The 21,243-nt window shown below is 48.5% G+C and overlaps 1 protein-coding gene across 1 annotated transcript in view; it reads left to right on the plus strand.

Annotated features, from left to right (window-relative positions):
• TSNAXIP1 (translin associated factor X interacting protein 1) overlaps positions 1–21,243 on the plus strand; it is a 340,170-nt gene that overhangs the window by 72,940 nt on the left and 245,987 nt on the right. Inside the window, exon 3 of the mRNA XM_069217569.1 lies at positions 16,636–16,748. Coding sequence (XP_069073670.1) covers positions 16,636–16,748 — 113 coding nt within the window. The remainder of the gene's footprint in view (positions 1–16,635; positions 16,749–21,243) is intronic.

A 21,243-nucleotide genomic window follows, 5' to 3' on the forward strand; every position in this document is an offset into this window, starting at 1 on the left:
TGGGTCACAAGAGTCTTGCCAAACACTGTTGGAGATAAAACTGGGGGTTGGGGAAGGGTTGTAATCATTTCCTGGTGTGAGAAACTGCATTTATGACAGTGCTCGGTGTATGTCTTGTTTTTGTCTTTAACACCAATAGAAAAATGTATTTTAAAAAATGATCAGGAATGGCACTGAGTTACTCGTACAGCAATAATAGCAGCTCCCGCTCCCATTCGAAAAGTGGTTCTTCATTAAATCAGGGATAAATGCCTTCTCGCTGAGATATACAAGCTCCTTCTTCATGATCGGAAACATGGAAACCTCCTGGCCAGCAGAGGTGGGAGAGGGAGTCAGGAAGAACACTGGATGCATGCAAATGGCACACTGTCTTTGCTGCGCTAAAATAACAGCTTCCAGCATGGCAGGCACCCCTGCAGCCCCTGTGGTACAGGGAGCAGTCTTATATTCATAAAGGGAGCCCCCCTAAGATTACCAGCTGGAGTGCATGGGTATTGCCAGGGTCCCCCCCCTCACCATCCCTTGCTGGGGGCTCCCCTCAGATATCCTTACGCCACTGATAGTTAAATGTTGCATCACACTATACACCAGAGAGGTTGCATGCATGGAATCCTGCTAAAACTGAAGGTTGATAGAGGAAATGCAGTACACTGAGGCCCTCATTACAACCCTGGCGGTCGGTGTTAAAGCGGTGGTAATACCGCCAACAGGCCGGCAGAAAATAAAATGGAATCACGACCTTGGCGTAAACCGCCCACACAGACAGACACTTTAGCACTCCGACCGTCACGGTGGTAGAAACAAACACCGCGGCGGTAACCACCAACAGACAGGCGGAGGACAAAGTACCGCCCACACTATTACAAGAGGCCTATCCTCCACCTTTTCCGGGGCGGAATCAACGCTATCAAAAGCAGGGCAGAAACAGTACACAGAAGGGAAAACACTCACCTCTCGACACCCAACGAGGAACCAGAACGCCATGGAGCCCGAACTACAGGTGTTACCAATGCTGCTCTTCCTCCTGCTCTATCAGGAGCAGTACAGACGTTGTTGACGACCACAGTGAGTACTGCACCTACAACACAGGGGAGGGGGGAGGGAAAAGAGAGTGACACACACACGCAACACACAATACCCCCACCCTCACCCTCACCCACAACAACATACACACAAATACATGCAGCAACATTACATATACACCCCATCACTCCCTGGAAGAACGCAAGGACAAAAGGAAATTATTGTAACCAGTGTAATCATGAAAAATCTTAGTCAAAAATCAAAATTCAGTTTATACAAATATGTACACCAACTACACAAGTCCAGATAGTGTACCAATCATTGTCCCTGGACCACTGGTCTCAAAATGCATGGGCGAAGCCCACACAAGATACCTGACTGGAAACTGAGAGAACACTGCTGGGACATCAGATCGAAAATATACAGGAACCTCAGGGGGAGGGGGGGCGCCTCAGCCAGATGAACGCACGACGCCACTGCTGCACGAGGGGGCTCCATGGCCATTGCTGTATCCTGCGGAGTGCAAAGCCACAGTCTCTTAAGTCTCTCCAGTGGGTGGTTTGCCCACTGCTTTATCCTGGGGAGTGCAAAACCACAGTCTCTAAAGTCTCTCCAGTGGGTGGTTTACCCATTGCTTTATCCTGGGGAGTGCAAAGCCACAGTGTCTAAAGTCTCTCCAGTGGGTGGTTTGCCCACTGCTTTATCCTGAGGAGTGCAAAGCCACAGTCTCACAAGTCTCTCCAGTGGGTGGTTTGCCCACTACTTTATCCTTTGGAATGCAAAGCCACAGTCTCTCAAGTCTCTCCAGTGGGTGGTTTGCCCACTGCTTTATCCTGGGGAGTGCAAAGCCACAGCCTCTCAAGTCTCTCCAGTGTGTGGTTTGCCCACTGCTTTATACTGGGGAGTGCAAAGTCACAGTCTCTCAAGTGGATAACAGTCTCCACTGGTTCTGGAGGGGGCCTGGTGCCCAGAGTGCTTCATCCTGCCAAGGACTGAGGTAGTGGATGTATCTCTCCACTGGTTCTGGAGGGGGCATGGTGCCCAGAGTGCTTCATCCTGCCAAGGACTGAGGTAGTGGATGTATCTCTCCACTGGTTCTGGAGGGGACATGGTGCCCAGAGTGCTCCACGTGCAGTGTGGCTGGTACAATTCCCTCACCTGGGTGTGTGTGCGCCACAAGATTGCCGAGGTACAGGTAGCATCATACGACATGGAGGCAGCGACATACCCCACACTGCTGCGGCTTCGCCTTCCACTTGCAGGTGCAAACAGTGATGGAAGTCATGCCTCATGGAAGCTGGTCAGGGTCCAGGAAGTCTCCTCCAGCCTCGGACTATTGACCACTGGGGATGGTAGCCCTGTCAAAGGTGGTGCCACTGTCCGAGCACGTCGCAGGGCTGGTGGGGGTGCTTGCGGCGGTGTCTGTGGCGGTGGTGCTGGCGGTGGTGCTTGGGTCAGCACCTGCTGAGGGACACAGCAGGACGTCTCCTGCAGCCTTGGATGGCTGCCCACTGGGGAAGAGGCTGGGGACTGTCGCTGAGGCTGTAGACGTGCCGGTGGCTGTGCAGGTGGAGGTGCGGGTGGCGATTGTGGTGGCGGGGCAGCTTGCGGTGTTCGCCACCGTACAGGTTGGTGTGGTTGTGGACAGAAGGTGTGACACTTGTCCCTCAGTCGGTGCCACCGTGCCCTGTCCTGACCTGCTCTTTTGCTTTTGTCCCTTCCCCACCTTTGATGGTGCTGCAGTTGTCTTGCCACGTTTTGTTTTTGCTGAGCCCTTGGTGGCTGGTAGGTGCGGCTTCTCCCTCTGGGATGTGGGCACCTTTTTCACCTTGGCAGGTGGCGGAATGTCCTTGCCCTCGCTACGTGGCACACTGGCAGCCCTGATGGGTGGCGCACTCCATGACCCCTCAGTTGCTGGCACCAGTGTGCATGGGGATTTGGTGGCTGAGGTGCTGGGCTGGGACCTGGAAAGCCTGGCCCTAGGGGAAGGACGGGGGGGAGGTGAAGGGAAGAGGTCAAGGGTTGCCAGGAAACATTTTTTAGACACACTGGGACGGGAAGATGGAGGGGGTTTGGGAGTGGAGGAAGAGGTAATGGTTGGAGGAGGTGTACATCTGCTGAATTTGGGTGAAGGTGCATGGGCCAGAGGCTGTTGTGAGGTGGATGGCTGTTGGGTGGGTATGTGCCTGCGTTTCTGTACTTTGTGAGGAGGGCTCACAGACACACTGGGAGAGGACACAGCGGATGTGTGAATGGTAGTGGGGGTGGTGATTGCACATGAGCGGTGTGTGGTGATGGGTGTGCTGGTGATGGAGGTAGTGGCTGAGGATGTAGTGCTTGCAGGTATGAGTGGAGACGAGACTGGGAGGGAGGAGGAGGACGTGGAGGAGGGGGACACAGTGGAGGTAGTGGATATTGCGGTGTCTGCATGGGGATGGTGCTTGTGTGAGTGCCTGTGGAATGTGTGGTGCTTATATTTGCCTGAGCCACTCATGTGTGTTGATGAGTGTGCATGCTGGTCTGATAGTGTGCTTGGGATAGGCTGAGGTACAGGGGATTGGGTCTCGGTGGAGGAAGTTGGAGGGGGGAGGCTGGACACAGGGACAATGGCTGCCATCGGTGCTGAGGCCAGAGCCTGAAATGCTCTCTGTTGGGCCGCCTGCCCAGAATGAATGCCCTCCAGGTATGCATTTGTTTGTTGCAAATGCCTCTCAACACCCTGGATGGAATTCAAAATGGTAGATTGCCCAACAGTGAGGAATTTCAGGAGGTCAATAGCCTCCTCACTGATGGCAGTAGGGCTGACTGGGGCAGGGCCTGAGGTGCCTGGGGCGAAGGAGATGCTCACCCTCCTGAGTGAGCGGGCACAGGACACACGCTGAGGGGCTGCTGGGAGGGCGGTGCTGGTAGGAGGGGTGGTGGCTGTACCTGTTGATGCGGTGGGCACAGAGGTGCTCGCCACCGCAAGGGATCTCCCATCAGAGGAGTTGCCGCTGTCACTGGTGTCTGCTCCTGTCCCCGCCGTGGAGCTCCCCTCGCCCTCCGTCCCACTGGTGGCTTCAGACTCCGTTGCTTCACCCTCCAGGGCCAAGTGGGTTGCAGCTCCCTCCTGCTCCGGTGCCACTGCTCCTCCGCCTGATGATGCTATTGCACACAAGAACAGAGAGACCACAAAAAGGGGGGGAAAGACAGAAGAAAAACATGTTCAGTGCATGCAACACCACTACCGTTGGCGGATACAACACACAGGGAGCAGCCCTCAGCACTACGCCATGCACTAACAGTTCCTAGAAAATTCACTTGACCATGGGTTACGAGGCCTAAGCCCAATTGCTGCACACCTGGAAGTCACAGGAGCCTGACTAGGTGTAGATGGCTCGTACCACTAGTGGGTTTGGGGTGCCACAGAGCCTGCCTCACAAGGGACCTTGCCTACCAAGTTTGACCTGGCCTGGGGGAACCTACTGCACACCTCACCCACCCAGGCACCTCGTTATGCGCGCAGAGTCAGCTGAATGAAAGTGTACTCACCCCCTTGTGGCTGCTGTGATGCCCTCAAGCGCCCATCCAACTCTGGATAGGCCACCGCCAGGATCCGGGACATCAGGCGGGTCATGGTACGACGGGCACCCCTTCCACGTTGAGAGGCCATCCCCAGCTGGGCCTCTGCCGTCTTCTTGCTCCAGCGGCACAGGTCCTCCCATCTTTTACGGCAGTGGGTGCTCCGTCTGTGGTAGACCCCGAGTGTCTGGACGTCCTTGGCGATGGCACGCCAAATACCCTTCTTCTGGTGGGCGCTGACCTAGAGGAATGGTACGGGGGAAAGGAAATTACTCACCCGTCCGGACCATCATACTCATTGCCCACCAGTTCCCACCCATGCCCTGACGCACATACACTCACCATTCGCACATGCAGGCCTCAGCCCCCCCCCATGTATCTTCGATTCACACCACTCAAAGCAGGCATTGCCCATGCAGCATGCTCACAGTGTACTCACCTGTTAGTTTGGAGGACCGTACAGTTGCATGTACTAGGGGAGGACCCCACCCACTAGTTTCTCCAACTCCTCCGAATTGAAGGCAGGGGCCCTTTCCCCAGACACTGTAGCCATTGTCGCTTCCAGACACAGGTCACAGCAGCACTTGCAGTGTAGGTCCTCTCCTGTTGAAGGTCAGGTATCAAGTGAGTGAACAGACAGAAAATGACGGTCACGTCCGCAGCGGTGCGTACCGTCACCGACGGCGTATATCGTCATTGGCTCCTGGGCCCTTTAGGGCCCAATGTTAACCAATGCAGAAATGCGCCACGGTCTTCGACCGCCCACCGCAACAGTGTACAGCCCCAGTGCAGTTACCTCATATCCCTTTTTCCCACCTTACAGGTCAGGCAGCCGCCATTTCAGGGGGCCACATGGGATGGATGAAAACTGCGTCACACCTATCTAGGCCGGGAATACGGACAGATACCAGCACATTGCGGATTACTAACATTTCTGCAAATAACACATTGTGATACCTCAGTGTTGGATGACTCTCTGCTCGCTGTTCTCCTCTATAGGGCAAGTCTGCTGGGGCAGGTGATGAGATGACGGCATCCTCCGGTGTACAGACCCCTGGTGGACCTGTCAACAATGGAAGAGAGGCACATCATAATCACATACAGACTTGATTGTGCAACAATCCTGGAACTGTGTGCCCAGTTGGAGCCAGACCTGATGTTAGCTATCCGCCATGCCACAGGGATACCCCCTCTCGTGCAGGTCCTGTCTGTACTCCATTTCCTGGCCAGTGGGCCTTTTCAAACAACAGTGGCCATGGCATCAGGGATGTGCCAGCCAATGTTCTCTAACGTGTTGTCCAGAGTGTTGTCTGCCCTGCTGAAACACATGCGCAGCTACATCGTTTTCCCTCAGGTGGAGGATTTGCCCACAGTGAAAGGTGACTTCTATGCCCTGAGACATATCCCCAACAACATTGGTGTCATTGATGGTACACATGTGGCATTTGTCCCCCCGCAGGAATGAACAGGTGTACAGAAACCGGAAAAGCTACCATTCGATGAATGTGCAGATGGTGTATTTGGCAGACCAGTACATCTCACATGTGAATGCCAAGTATACTGGCTCTGTGCATGATACTTACATTTTCAGAAATAGCAGCATCCCTTATGTGATGTGGCAAATCCTGAGGCATCGTGTGTGGCTAATAGGTGAGGCCAAGGTCCCAATACAGTTGACATAGGTGTCTGGGTATGGGGTTGTCCCTAAGGGTTAGTGTGTGTCTAACAGTTGTCCCTCGACATTTGCAGGTGACTCTGGTTACCCCAACCTGTCATAGCTACTGACCCCAGTGAGGAATCCCAGGACAAGGGCAGAGGAACGCTACAATGAGGCAGGAGGATAATAGAAAGCACCTTCAGCCTCCTGAAGGCCAAATTCCGGTGCCTCCATCTGACAGGTGGTACCCTACACTACTCACCGAAGAAGGTGTGCCAGATAATCGTGGCCTGCTGTATGCTGCACAGCCTGGCCTTCCGACGCCAGGTTCCTTTTCTGCAGGAGGATGCCCCAGCTGGTGGTCTTGTGGCAACTGTGGAGCCTGTGGACAGTGAAGAAGAGGAGGCAGAAGAAGAGGATATCGATAACCGAAACAACATCATTTTGCAATACTTCCAGTGAGACACAGGTAAGAAGATGCCACTGCTTCCCACAACTCATACTATTGTTGGAGCTAGCATAAGTCTGTCATTTTCACTCAGTGTATATACACTGACTTGTCACTTTGACTTTCTATTTCACAGATCTGGGTCCCACTTTGTGCCCTCTGCTATGTTTGCTCATGGCCTACAGCTGTGTTACATTGGTATGTGAGCAAGTAAATTGACATTGCTATATTCCATAGGTATTGCAATTACACATTTGTGAAAGCACAGACTGACTCCAGATTGTTTTGTGATTGAAGTGTGTTTATTCCTGTGCAAATAAGTGGAGGGGGTTGTAAAATGGGCTGGGGTGATGGTGGAGGTATGTCCATGGCAGAGTCTTGTCGGTTTGTTTCACAGGTGCATTGTCTAAAGGGGCATAGGAAGTGGATCAATGGCAGTTTAAGGATGGACAGGGTGACATAGTGGGACAGAAGGGTGACATTCAGGGGGGTCTTATTTCCTGGCGGGGGTCTTGGCAATGTTCTCTGTCTTGGTTCTGGGTCTCAGGGACCGTTTGCGGGTGGTTCTCCATTTGCAGGGGGTGGGGTGCTGGTGGCCTGTTGTTCCTGTGGCGGTGCCTTCTGTCCACCTCCCTGATCCCCAGGTAGTGTTCCTCCTGCAGCCGCTGGGTCTCCTGAAACTTGGCCAGTACCATGCCCATGGTCTCCTGGGAATGGTGATAAGCTCCCATGATGTTGGAGAGTGCCTCGTGGAGAGTGGGTTCCCTGGGCCTGTCCTCCCCCTGTTGCACAACAATCCTCCCAGGTTTTCTGTTATCCTGTGCCTCTGTCCCCTGAACCGTGTGCCCACTGCCACTGCCCCCAGGTCCCTGATCATCCTGTGTTAGTGGGGTTGCCTGGGTTCCCTGATTGACGTGTCCTGAGGACAGAGGGATGGGCCCGCTGGGTGGGTGCTGTGCTGGTGTTTCCTGAGGGGGAGGTTCAGTGGTGGTTTGTGACTGTGTCAGGGGAACCGACTGTCCCGAGGTCCCTGATGGACCGGGCTGGTCATCTTGATCCAGGCGTGCAGAGCTGCTGTCATCACTGTGGGTCTCTTCTGTGGGGGGACTGGATATGTCTGGCACCTCTTGTCCGGTGATGTTGGGTATGGGTCCTGTTGGGGTGTAAATGCATAGTTATTGTATCTGTGTGTGCCATCTTGTGCAATGGGTGAGTGACCCTCTACTCCGGTGCTTGCATTATTGGCTTGGTCCTTGTGTGATTGGTGATTTTGGGGCATGAGTGAGTCTCTGTACTGGGCATGCTTTGGTGATGGGTGTCCATGCATTGGTGTTACATGCAGGGCTTGGTTTTGAGATGTGTGGGCTATGTTAGTGGGGTATCTGTGGGTTGTTGGGGTGATGGGTGGGAGGGTAAGGGTGGCGATATGTGATGTCATGCAGGTGGGGTGTGGGGGATAAAGTAGTAAAGATATGTCTTACCAGAGTCCTCCTGCTACTCCTGTGAGGCCCTCAGGATGCAGTTTTGCCAAGACTTGCTCCTCCCATGTTGTTAGTTGTGGGGGAGGAGGTGGGGGTCCACCGCCAGTCCTCTGTACAGCAATCTGGTGTCTGGATACCACAGAATGCATCGTCCCCTGTAGGCCATTCTACCTCTTCCTGATGTCATCCCGTGTTCTTGGATGCTGTCCCACTGCATTAACCCTGTCGACAATTCGGCGCCATAGCTCCATAATGGAGGTCTGCTGCACCTGTGATCCGAAAAGCTGTGGTTCAACCCGGACGATTTCCTCCACCATGACCCTGAGCCCCTCCTCAGAGAACCTGGGGTGTCTTTGAGGTGCCGTGATGTGGTGTGGGTGATGTGTGAGGTGGTGTCTGTGATGTGTGAGGGGATGTGTTGGTGTGTGTTGTCTGAGGTGCGTGGATGTTGTGTAAGTGATGGTGTTGTGTGTCTGTGGATGCTGGTGTTGTTTTAGGTAGTCTCTCTCTCTGGCCTTCTTTCAGATTTTTGGTTGTAAGAGCTTGTGGGTAATGTGGGTGTGTGCTTTATATTGGATTGGGTGTGTGGGTGTGGTGTGTGTATGTGTATCAGGTGTGTGTATTTCGAATTGTCCAATGTGGTTGTGTTTTGTTAGTGTGTGTGTATTTTGACCGTGGTGTTGTGTACCGCCAATGGATTTCCACGATTGAAAGACCTCCGCGTTGATTCGTGGGTCGTGGTAGTGTGGGCGTATTCCTGTTGGCGTGACAGTGTCGGTTTTGGTATCACCAGTTTATCACTGACCTTTGGTGTGGCAGACTTGTGTGGGTGTCTGTATTGTGGCGGATTCCGAGCTGTGAGTCGCAATACCTGTAGCGGAATTCCGCAGCCGCAGCAGTATGTTGGCGATCTTCTGCACGGCGGAAAGCGGGATTTACCACCAGGGTTGTAATGAGGGCCTGAGTCTCTACTAGATCTAGTCTGGCACTGCCCTAGACTCATTAAATACTGGGTCGATGTTCTGAATGATATGTATGACATGTTTAGATAATCCTAAAACTCCTGCTTAGATCATTTTGGGGATGGATGAAAACTCCCATATTCCCTCTTGTTCCCAAGGGCATAGCTAGTAATGATCCTCTTATGTGTGGCCAAGCCGGTAATACTTGTGGCGAGGGGTACCGACAGTATTTCAGAACACACACAATGGCTGTATAAAATCTAGGAAATTTTAGGGATGGAAAGGCAAAAGTGGAAGGACTTTGAAAAGCATTGGTATCCATGTATGATTTCATATGACCTCGTTGTCTCAGGGTGTTGTGACTGAATACTCTGACAGAAACAGCCTGATAACATTGTATAAGGTTAGAGGGGCTTCATCAACGACTTGTGAATTACTGCCGCTCTTGAAATAGCTTCTGGTGGACCGGGCCACGCCGGGGAGGGGAGGGATGTGTTGTTGAGTTCCTTAATGTGACCCGCCAGCTGGTTGGAGGTAGGCAGTGACTCTTGTCGTCTTCTCACAAAACTCATAAAACAAAATTAATTATAAAAGTATATGCCCTGTTCTGTGAGTATATCCGATGGCCTCCGATACTCAATACAATAACTTATCCAACTTCACATTTAAAAAAAAATCTACAGTTGAAACACAATATCGAAAACTATTTTTACATGGATGAACTACAATTATGTTTTATTATTGTTTTGACAGAATATAATACTACATAAAATGAATAAGACACAGTGACTTTTTTGTGACGAGAAGTATATCATAAGGATTATTGATGCATTAAAATATTATCAATGTTAGAGGGCAATCATTGACATTGATAGCTGTGCAACAAGGGATACGTTGCCATTCAGAAAGAGCAAGCAAACAATTAAGTGTAAACATACTGTGCATGCTATGTTGTCTTTACATTGCAGACGTTTGCTGCATTCCATTCTTGCCTCACCAAAAGGTCTGTTCTACATGCATCACATCTAAAGGCATGAGACATTTGTCTTACCACCGTCATTGGTGATGTTCTGTGTACTAACAGAACAAGTATTTTGTAGGCAGTACTCTGAGTTCAGAATTTCAGACTGCCCTGGTAATCCCGAATAGGGCTCATTTGAAGTTGGGTCGCAGCCATGGTACCATGAGCTCAGATGCTTTTATTCAGGAGCCCCCTTCTGTCACCCCCGGTACCCAGATTAAAAGGAATTCCAGTTACTTTTCCCTGAAGAGTTAATATTAGGGGAGAGGGACTGCTCCATCAACACCAGCCAAATCCTTCTCCCAGTCAAGAGGGTGTGACAAGGTTGACTTTAGACTTCAAAGGGAATGCCAGGCTAATCGACTGAGTACACACAGGGAGAGGGAGAGAAGAGCAGCCTAGTTGCATTCTCCCAAAATCCTATCAGTACACAAAAGGGCTACCATGCTTTTTTGACAAAATGAAAGAAAATATAGAGGAAACCCTAAGATACCCTACTGGACAATCCAAGAGATTTTGGAGTGGACATGTCACCTACTAATTAGTGACATGCTTAGTCATTGGTGCCTATCCACACCCTTGGTAGGGTAATACTACCAGGGCAGACTCAACCATGAATGGGAGTTCTTACATAAAATATATTTCTGGATAAAGCAGGGATCCAGTTGAACAAAGTAAGAACGTTTAAAAAAAAAAAAAAAACTCCAGGTATGCCTTGTCTGAGTTACTATTTATTAGTAGGGGACCAAGGGTTTAGTAAAAATCAATACAGGGTTTTAGTTAGTACTTAGTCCTTTTTTCCATAGGGGAACAACAGTGGCTTTTTCCAAACGTCAGGTACCTGACCTGCCCTAAATGATCAGTTCTGTAAATTTTGTTCCAATAATCTCACTGGTTAAGTGGATATTCTTAATTTTACTAAAATCTGGAGGGATCTGGGCAGGCGCAGCTCCTCCGTATGGGTGGAGGAGCGTTGCCCCCCCAACCCCCCGCCCCAACAGCAACCGCTGCAAATCCTTTAACATGGAAAGGATAATAAACTCTGTTTATTATCCTTCCCTTGTGAAAGGGGTGTGGCAGTGGGGGTGACGAGCTGAGGGGAGTGCACTGTGCACTCTCCTCAGAGCGCATGTGTGTTTGGCCGGCTGTTTCAGGACGGCCAAACATACATGCGTACAGGGCTCTCTCCAGCCCAGAAACATGGTTGCTGGGCTGGAGAGAGCCTGCACAGGCTCCCAGCCTGCCTGGAAGCGCCCTCGCTCCCAGACAAGGATTGGGCGCAAGGCAGGCTGGGAGCCTGTGTCCGCAGCAGCAATGGAAGAGGAGCGATGCGCGAGCAAAGCAGGTAAGTGTTTTTTTTGTTTTGTTTTTTTAATTTTCTCCCAGGCCCTGCCCCAGCCACGCGAGTCGCTCCTGGATCTGGGACTTGAGAATGTTTTTATTCTGCACAGTTGAAGTGCAGTTTAGAAAAGTTAGGACGAGTTCATCTGTTATTGAAAGGCTCTTGGGGATAAAGGTGGTTCTAATTTATTCATTTTTTACGGTTGAGCCTGCGTGAGCAGCATGCACCTATTGCTGTTGTGTTCCGTAAGGCGATTGAATCCCGCTTATTGATTAACATTCGTTGGCCCCTTTTTCCTCTCTTCTTTACTTTCTCCTGCTTGGCCAGTATGTGCATTGGCTTCACTTCCTGTTTTGTCTGGGGCGCATGTCCCAACCACAGTTTTATTCGTTTTACAAGCGTCACAAGCTGAGTTTTCACAAATATTCAGTACTTAATTGGAAAATATAACATGGGTATTTCTGCAGGATCAGCCTCTTCAAAAGAGTAAACCTTAATGTACGGAAAATGTATACATTACATACTTCTATAGACCCCTTTTTAAATGATATTAGGCTCCCCACATATATTGCTTGTATTGTCCTTGAATGCGTTTATGTACTCTGGGTAACTCTTGATCTCTTGCATTAGGTCCGAAATAAAAGTAGATTTGGGTGTATCACATTTTCTCGCCAGTTAAGGCATTCCAAATTTCAATACTCCTGTTTCTTAACTACAGGGCGATAGAAGGATTTTCTTTTTTTGGTGGGCAGAAAACAACCAGAATAAATACCTAGTGGTTAGAGGAACATCTTTTATACATTTTTCTATGACACTTTACTCTGCAACACTGCACTCTCGGTCTCTGAAGTACAGGGAGTGCAGAATTATTAGGCAAGTTGTATTTTTGAGGATTAATTTTATTATTGAACAACAACCATGTTCTCAATGAACCCAAAAAACTCATTAATATCAAAACTGAATATTTTTGGAAGTAGTTTTTAGTTTGTTTTTAGTTTTAGCTATGTTAGGGGAATATCTGTGTGTGCAGGTGACTATCACTGTGCATAATTATTAGGCAACTTAACAAAAAAAAATATATACCCATTTCAATTATTTGTCATTACCAGTGAAACCAATATAACATCTCAACATTCACAAATATACATTTCTGACATTCAAAAACAAAACAAAAACAAATCAGTGACCAATATAGCCACCTTTCTTTGCAAGGACACTCAAAAGCCTGCCATCCATGGATTCTGTCAGTGTTTTGATCTGTTCACCATCAACATTGCGTGCAGCAGCAACCACAGCCTCCCAGACACTGTTCAGAGAGGTGTACTGTTTTCCCTCCTTGTAAATCTCACATTTGATGATGGACCACAGGTTCTCAATGGGGTTCAGATCAGGTGAACAAGGAGGCCATGTCATTAGATTTCCTTCTTTTATACCCTTTCTTGCCAGCCACGCTGTGGAGTACTTGGACGCGTGTGATGGAGCATTGTCCTGCATGAAAATCATGTTTTTCTTGAAGGATGCAGACTTCTTCCTGTACCACTGCTTGAAGAAGGTGTCTTCCAGGAACTGGCAGTAGGACTGGGAGTTGAGCTTGACTCCATCCTCAACCCGAAAAGGCCCCACAAGCTCATCTTTGATGATACCAACCCAAACCAGTACTCCACCTCCACCTTGCTGGCGTCTGAGTCGGACTGGAGCTCTCTGCCCTTTACCAATCCAGCCACGTGCCCATCCATCTGGCCCATCAAGACTCACTCTCATTTCATCAGTCCATAAAACCTTAGAAAAATCAGTCTTGAGATATTTCTTGGCCCAGTCTTGACGTTTCAGCTTGTGTGTCTTGTTCAGTGGTGGTCGTCTTTCAGCCTTTCTTACCTTGGCCATGTCTCTGAGTATTGCACACCTTGTGCTTTTGGGCACTCCAGTGATGTTGCAGCTCTGAAATATGGCCAAACTGGTGGCAAGTGGCATCGTGGCAGCTGCACGCTTGACTTTTCTCAGTTCATGGGCAGTTATTTTGCGCCTTGGTTTTTCCACACGCTTCTTGCGACCCTGTTGACTATTTTGAATGAAACGCTTGATTGTTCGATGATCACGCTTCAGAAGCTTTGCAATTTTAAGAGTGCTGCATCCCTCTGCAAGATATCTCACTATTTTTGACTTTTCTGAGCCTGTCAAGTCCTTCTTTTGACCCATTTTGCCAAAGGAAAGGAAGTTGCCTAATAATTATGCACACCTGATATAGGGTGTTGATGTCATTAGACCACACCCCTTCTCATTACAGAGATGCACATCACCTAATATGCTTAATTGGTAGTAGGCTTTCGAGCCTATACAGCTTGGAGTAAGACAACATGCATAAAGAGGATGATGTGGTCAAAATACTCATTTGCCTAATAATTCTGCACTCCCTGTATACAACACTCTAGTCTACACTACTGCACTCTACCCACTGCACTCTGCAGCAGTCCACTCAATGCCACTGCACTCTGTGCCACTATACTCTACACACTATGCGACTGCATTGTACTGCACTCTAATCTGCACCTCTGCACTCTACGTCACTGTATTATACGCCATTGCACGCTACTATACACCATTCTAATCCATGCCACTGCATTCTAAGATGCTGCATTGTACACCTCTGAATTCTATGCTGATGCTCTACTCCACTATACTGTGCAGCACTCTATGCCAATGCACTTTACACCAGTCTGCTGTACTCTGCACCGGTCCATTCCACTCCACTGTAACCCACGCTATACCATTCTACTCTACACTACTCTACGACAATGCACACCAGTATGTACCATTCTACTCTGCGCCACTCTACTCTACGCCACTGCACTTTACACCACCTTACACCATTGCACTATACGACACTCTACTCTGCAACACTGCACTTTCCACCACTGAACTCAACGCCACTCTACACTGCACTACTGCACTCTATGCCAGTGCACTCTACAGCAGTGTTGTCCAACCTTTTTATCGCCGCGGACCGGTAAATGTTTGATAATTTTTCCGTGCCCCGCTTGTCCCATTGTGTGACAAGCGGGCCACGGAAAAATTATCAAACATTTACCGCCCGCCACAGTGGGGCGGCCCGGTGCCGATTGATCCACGGACCGGCACCGGTCTGCGGCCCGGGGGTTGGGGAACACTGCTCTACAGTACTCCATTAAATGCCACTTCACTCTATGCCACTTCACGCCTCTACACTCTGCACCACTCTACGCCACTGCACTCTATGCCACTCTACTCTGTATCATTGCACTTTGTCATTATATTCTACGCCTGTGCACTGTATGCCACTCTACTCTGCACCACTGCACTCTACCCCACTGCTCTCTACTACACAGTACTCTAATCCACGTCACTGCATTTTACATCGCTGCATTGTACGCCGCTGAATACTGTGCCACTGATGTCTGCCATTGTACTCTGCAACACTCTACACCAATGCACTCTACATAATTCCACTATACTCTACCCCACTCTATTCCACGCCACTGTAATCCACTCTGCCATTGCGCTGTACTCTACACAACTCTACACCACTCTACTGTATGCACCTCTACGACACTGCACTCTACTTTGCACCACTGTACTCTGTGCCACTTTACACTATGCCACTGCTCGTTATGCCACTCTATGGCACTGCACTCCACAACACTCAACTCTGCTCTTTACATCCCTGAACTCTACGCCACTGTACTCTGCACTACTGCATTCTTTGCCAATGCACTCTACACCACTCTTGCTGATGCTTGTTAAATGCAAGAGTTGGTCACATAGAGCATGAGAGGTTAGAACTCCTTGAATTTCACAGCGAGTGTCATCTTTCTGAGTATCTCGAAATCCTTTCTAGCTGGATATAGTGCACAAACTATTCTATGCACTAAATAAGTAGAATTTCCCCTAATCATACCTATTTTATAAGTTTTTAAAACTTATTTGTAGGTAGCCTTGAGGATGCAGCCTAAAGTGGGCGATGAGCTCCATTAAAGGCTTTATGCGGACACGAGACCGATAGTTCTGGAAGGGAGTGTTGAAAAGAACTTAAGAGAGACCAATAAAAAATGTAAAAAAATTGCCTAGGGAAAATATGCGGGAGCCTGCAGTCCATTTGAAGGATCAACATGGGAGGAAAGTCGGTAGCCCAGGGTTGTTGGATCTCCCCTGTGGGACCACGGCCTGGGTGCTCTTTCGTACAAGGTCATTTCCTCTGCAGTGGTGCAGAGTATGAGTATATGTGGTGTCCCCATAAATAACAATTTTAAAATTAGAATCATCATTGTTTAAAATAAATACATTGATAAAGGTGTAGGTGTTGCCGCCTCCATGAATCAAAAAAACAAGATGGAAACCTTCTTCATTAAAATGCATGCATACATTTACATTTTTTTAATAGGAAATGGGGAAAGTATATTAAGAAATTAAAAAACAGAAACAAACATTCTGTGGGCTGTACAACACTTCCATTAACTAGAAAGAAACGAAATACATTTCTGATTAGAACGATTTTTTTGATTCAATTTCATGTCAGGAACAAAAGGGAAAATAGGATCTCGAAGTAATTACTGCGATGTTTATCACAAGAGATAAATATCAAAGTAATTAATTGGCGCGAAAAAACACATGGACCCAAAACGTGTCTGCGCTTGCTTGTGTTCCCGTTCACTGTGGTCCAACAATTTGGGCTGTACTACTAGTTTTGGGGTGGGATCGGGCCTAATGTGCCTATTGTTGTTCCTTTTTATTATTGACGTGACAATCCAACAACGATGGGAGTAAATTCACAGTCATTAATAGTCAGCCTTTTTCTTTCATGTGTTGTTTTCTTGCGTCCCATTAGTCAGGTAATGCCTTTGTTACAGTTTCGTTATGTGTCCAAGATACATATTGAGAGTTACTTCCCATTGAAGAATGAGCGGCTGTGCTGAACTAATGAGGAGTTACTAAAGCCTGAACCAAATCTTGTTAGTCATTACCCAGTAAACTGTGCTATCGTGGTAATGTCATAAGGTCACCAATTGTACTGAAATTATTTTCTCATTGGCCAATTGGCAGCAGTTTTGGGGGTAACATGAAGAGAACATCACACCTTGCTTCAACTCTTTATGTTCTCTTCCATCAGCCTCTTGCAGAATACTATAATGGTCACTTGTCTACCTGGCCAGCATTTGGCACTGGACAGACCATTTTGGAGAAGCGGAAACCCTGCACTGTCCCAGACCCAAGGACCCAGAGGTGAGATACAATTTAATAGTCTGAGGAAACTGTATTTTCTTGCGCTATTTCATTATTTTCAAAAAGGTATCGTTTAGTGTACAACGTAAAGGCATTTATCATCAAGAGAATTTGTTCTGCGGGGAGCAGGGGAGTCTCAGTAAGCATGGAGCCGTACAATACACAATGACAGGTTTGAGGGATTTGAAAACTAACAATTGAGACCTGTAGTCATAATTACAAAGCAATAAACCTAGGCAGGTTCTAAAAGTATGTGTACTAGGCAAAAATAGCTGCCCCTGTTGTGCCCAAAGCCATGGTGGTTTCTATCCTTTAGTCAAATGCGGTGTGGCAGATATTAAATGGGAATCCGCTACTGCAGCAGTACACAAGGAAGCCAAGAGACGGGGGATCTAAAAGGGATATAGAGAAGGAAAGGAAGGAGGAGTAATGGGTGGTTGGGCATCTAACTTGACAAACATACAGCAGCTCATTTAAGAAGAGTGAGAATGAGGTCAATGGCCGGGAGCTGATGGTGGGATCAGATTGGGGTTGTTATGTTGGAATATGGGTGGTGCCATCATGCGAAGGGAGGGAAGGGTGTTTATGGTCTAATCTCTAGTATGTGCATGAGAATGGTTGTAGCGTCCAATGCACAAACGTGTTGATAAAAGGACCAGGGCTTAGACCTTGTGGTTCCAGTGCAATGCCTGTGTCATGTGCATTCATTAGCGGTGGGACCCGGGACACTGTAGCACCAGGCTGATGTGGCTTCTGGCAGTGAACAAGACTTTGTCATTCCAGCCCCCGTGCCTGATTTGCTCTGGTGGGATAGCTCTGTGTGTTTTTCTGCCTGTTTGCATCAGCTGCCCAGAACTGCCACCTTCCTTTCTACTCATCTGTTGGGAGGAGCAGCATGGTGATGAAGCGATTGACAGCCTATAAATCAGAGAGCATAATACAGCCACCCTCCCACCAAATATTCCGTAGACATTACTTGAGCTATCTGAGCAAACGGACGAATAATCCACACGTCCAGGCCAGGAGCAAAGGCTGTCCTCCGAATCACCCGTCGGACCGTGCAGTCCACAAACTGCAGGTCAGGCGGATCATGTGGGGCAAGGTGTGTGGGACATCCCTGCCCCTCATGAGGAGTTCTCCCAGTTGGTGGCCATCATGGGTTCCATCCAACAACACCCACTCCCAATTATCCTCTCCCTGTCCAACCAGTAAACTGCATGCTGGAGACGTGCAGCCTGGTCGTATAGTTCGACATCCAGAGCTTCGAGGCCCCCCTACTTCATTCCCTCCAGAGCGTGGCGAGTCCGACCCTGGGGTGCTTACCCACCCACAATAGTTGTAAAATAAGATTGTCTACGTCTTGAAACACTTGCTTGGGGACCTTGTAAATAGCACCCTGAAGAACATAGAAGCAGCATGGCAAAACCACCATCTTCAACATGGTGATCTTTCCGACCAGGGACAGTCTCAGTTTATTCCAGAAGTCTATGGAGGGCTCAACGCCTTCATCACTCAGCACATGTTAGCATTGTGGTGTAGTTCTTCTCCATGCGTGAGGAAGAGACCCAGGTATCTTAAATGATCACATTTCCATGAAATGCCTGGCTTTGGACGTCGCTCTTGGGGTAAAGCACCCAATATCCCTATTGGGAACCGGGTGGACGTGGATGCATTAACCCTTAGCCCAGAGTATTCCTGGAACTCCTACATTACATTTAACAGAAGGGGGGTGACAAGTGTGGCTGCAGCAGAAACACCAGAAAAACATCAACATTCAGTGAAACCAAATGCTTTGTACGCCCCACCTGGATCCTCCAGCAACCAGATCCTGGTGCAGATGAGAGGCAAGGGCTCCATCGCTATAGCAAACAGGAACAACAGACAGACCTGTCTTGTGCTCAGCTGGAGGGAGATGGCAGCAGCCACATAGCGTCCTGTCCAAACATATGCAGTAGGTTGTTTGTGTAATAATTTCACCCATTTTATGTATTTTGAGCCCAAGCAGTATGCCTCTGACACCTTCCATATGCAGTCCGAGCCAACAGAGTTGAAGGCCTGTTCGATATCGAGAAAGGCCAGGGTGAAGGGGTCAGCCTGCAGCCCCGGAGAGTGGAGTACATGCACCAGCCGTCGCATGTTGCGCAGTGCATTTCCCCCAGGGATAAATCCCAACTGGTCTGCAAGGGAGGTATGGAAGAACTGTAGACGCCTGTACTTGGCTTAATATTTTCTGGTCAATGTTCAGCAGGGAGATCGAGTGATATGGGCCTGCCAGCAGCTGATCCTTGCCCGGTTTCGGAATGAGAATTATCATAACCTCCCACATTGTAGCAGGAAATATTCCCACAGTAAATGTCTCTTGGAATACTATTTACAATTTATCAATGAGAAAATCTGGGAAAACCTTATAATCCTCCAGAGGAAGTCCGTCTCCTCATGGCGATATGGCATTTTTCCTGGAGTCAATCATAGCCTTGAACTCCTGGCTAGCAAGGGGGGCCTACAGTGACTCCCTGTCAGTAACTGGCATGGTCTGACACGTTAGCCTGGCGAGGTATTCAGAGTAGATAGGATTGCTTGTAAGCAGTGGCATGGAGTACATCCTCCTCAAGTGGGCCTCAAATACCCCATTGATCTCTCATTGGGTGGTGACCAACAGCCCCTCCTCAGTGGCAAGCAGCCAGACCACTTGTGTTATGGTCTTGGAGCATATTACGCATGCCCGTGGGCAGCCATCCTTATCCCTCCATATACAATCGTTGCAGGCTATCCGTCCGCACATGTTTTTCAAGCGTATTCCACAGTGCGCACACACACACTGTGACGTTTCCAGTCTCATTGTGTCTTATTCTCAGGTGCAGTGGGGTTTTTTTTTTTCTCTAACTGAGTGAGTTCCGTCTCCTCCTTTGATTTTTCAAAAAATAAATTCTTGTCATTTGAAGATATCAAAACTGTATATCACAAAGACAGATTCAAATGGGTTTAACAAATACCTACCCACCTCCTTTAATCCCACCCCACTCTACCGTAATGTGACATTGTTTGATGAGAGCGCCCAATAACAGAAAAAAATACTGAAGAAACACGGTTGAGCATCCCACTTTGCTGCTATTACAAAACATTTTTTAAAAGCAGTTGGGTATGACCATTGGTGCGTATTATTGTGTGCCTTCCCATCAAATCCAAACACCCCCGTCCAACCATTTCAAAGTAACCTTCATATTAACCATCCAGGTCATCTGGCCAACATATTATTTATGGGCCAGAGCATCCGGGGAGTACAGTAACTCAGTAAGCATAGCTGCCCACACCAGTAAGCCACCTGTCATTTTGAGATCTCTCCTACATTGGCGCATGCGACGCTCCTCCTCCAGTGCCCACTCAGCCATATCTTTCATCCAGATACTTCCATCTGGGGGTGATAGCGCCAACCAGTGCATTGCAATTAATCTTTTTGCCAGTACCAGCCATAACACAAGGAATTTCCTACTCAAGCACTTCTTTGTCCTCATTGAAAGTAGGCCTGATAAACATTGTTTGGGGTCTCTGGGTACCGTCAAACTTGTCACTGTTTTTAAGCGTTCCATTACCACCTGCCAGTAGTGATCTAAGGATGTACAACCCCAGATCATATGTAAGAAGTCCGACCCCTCCACCAAACATCTAGGGCAAGCGGAAATACATTCTGGATAAATTACACTTACGGTAAATGGGGTCAAATATACTTAGTGTACAACATTAAACTGGATCAATTTAAATCTGGGGTTTGTGGTGGATTTTTGTACAGCCGAATGTACCCACTCCCACTCCTTCTAATGAATTGTTCACCCAATGCTGCCTGCCATTTCTCTTGCATTTGTAATGGGCAAATTAGTACAGCCTCTCAGAGAGCCCGGTACAGGAAAAAAAAAAAGTCTACTCCACACCATGCATTACATCATGACCAGTGTGCTGGACTCTGAAGGGGCCTCAGGGAAAGTGGACCATATACCTCGGGTTGTAGCAGCCAGTTTCACGATGTGCAAGAAATGCCCCCCACCCAACTGTAATGCCTCCACCACTTCCTGTATGGTGATAATCTTATTTTTGGGGTAAAGATCTCAGAACGTGTGGCAACCACCCGCTCGCCTTTTAATCATGGCCATCAAGCGTGATATTTGGAGGAATGGTTTTATGCATCATATGGGTTGGTCTAGAGCTTAGGGCGCTTATTTTGAGATTCTTCTGACAGACCATTTCCATGCCTAGCATACCTGACCAATCTCAAACGGCGTATCAGTCAGCACCCTGTCCCCCAACATCAGAAGCTCCAATAGGGGTGTTGACTCATGCAAACTACTAAGGAGGTGCTTCTACCAGTTGTCTTCATTATCAAACCAGTGCACCGCATATTTCAACTGGGTTGCTAAATAATAGAGTTCTAGATCTGATAATTCTAAACCACCATGGCTCCAGGGCCTTTTCAGTCTAACAAGGCTAACACGTTTCCTGCCAG

Source organism: Pleurodeles waltl, chromosome 12, assembly GCF_031143425.1.
Source record: "Pleurodeles waltl isolate 20211129_DDA chromosome 12, aPleWal1.hap1.20221129, whole genome shotgun sequence".
NCBI classification, from domain to species: Eukaryota; Metazoa; Chordata; class Amphibia; order Caudata; family Salamandridae; genus Pleurodeles; species Pleurodeles waltl.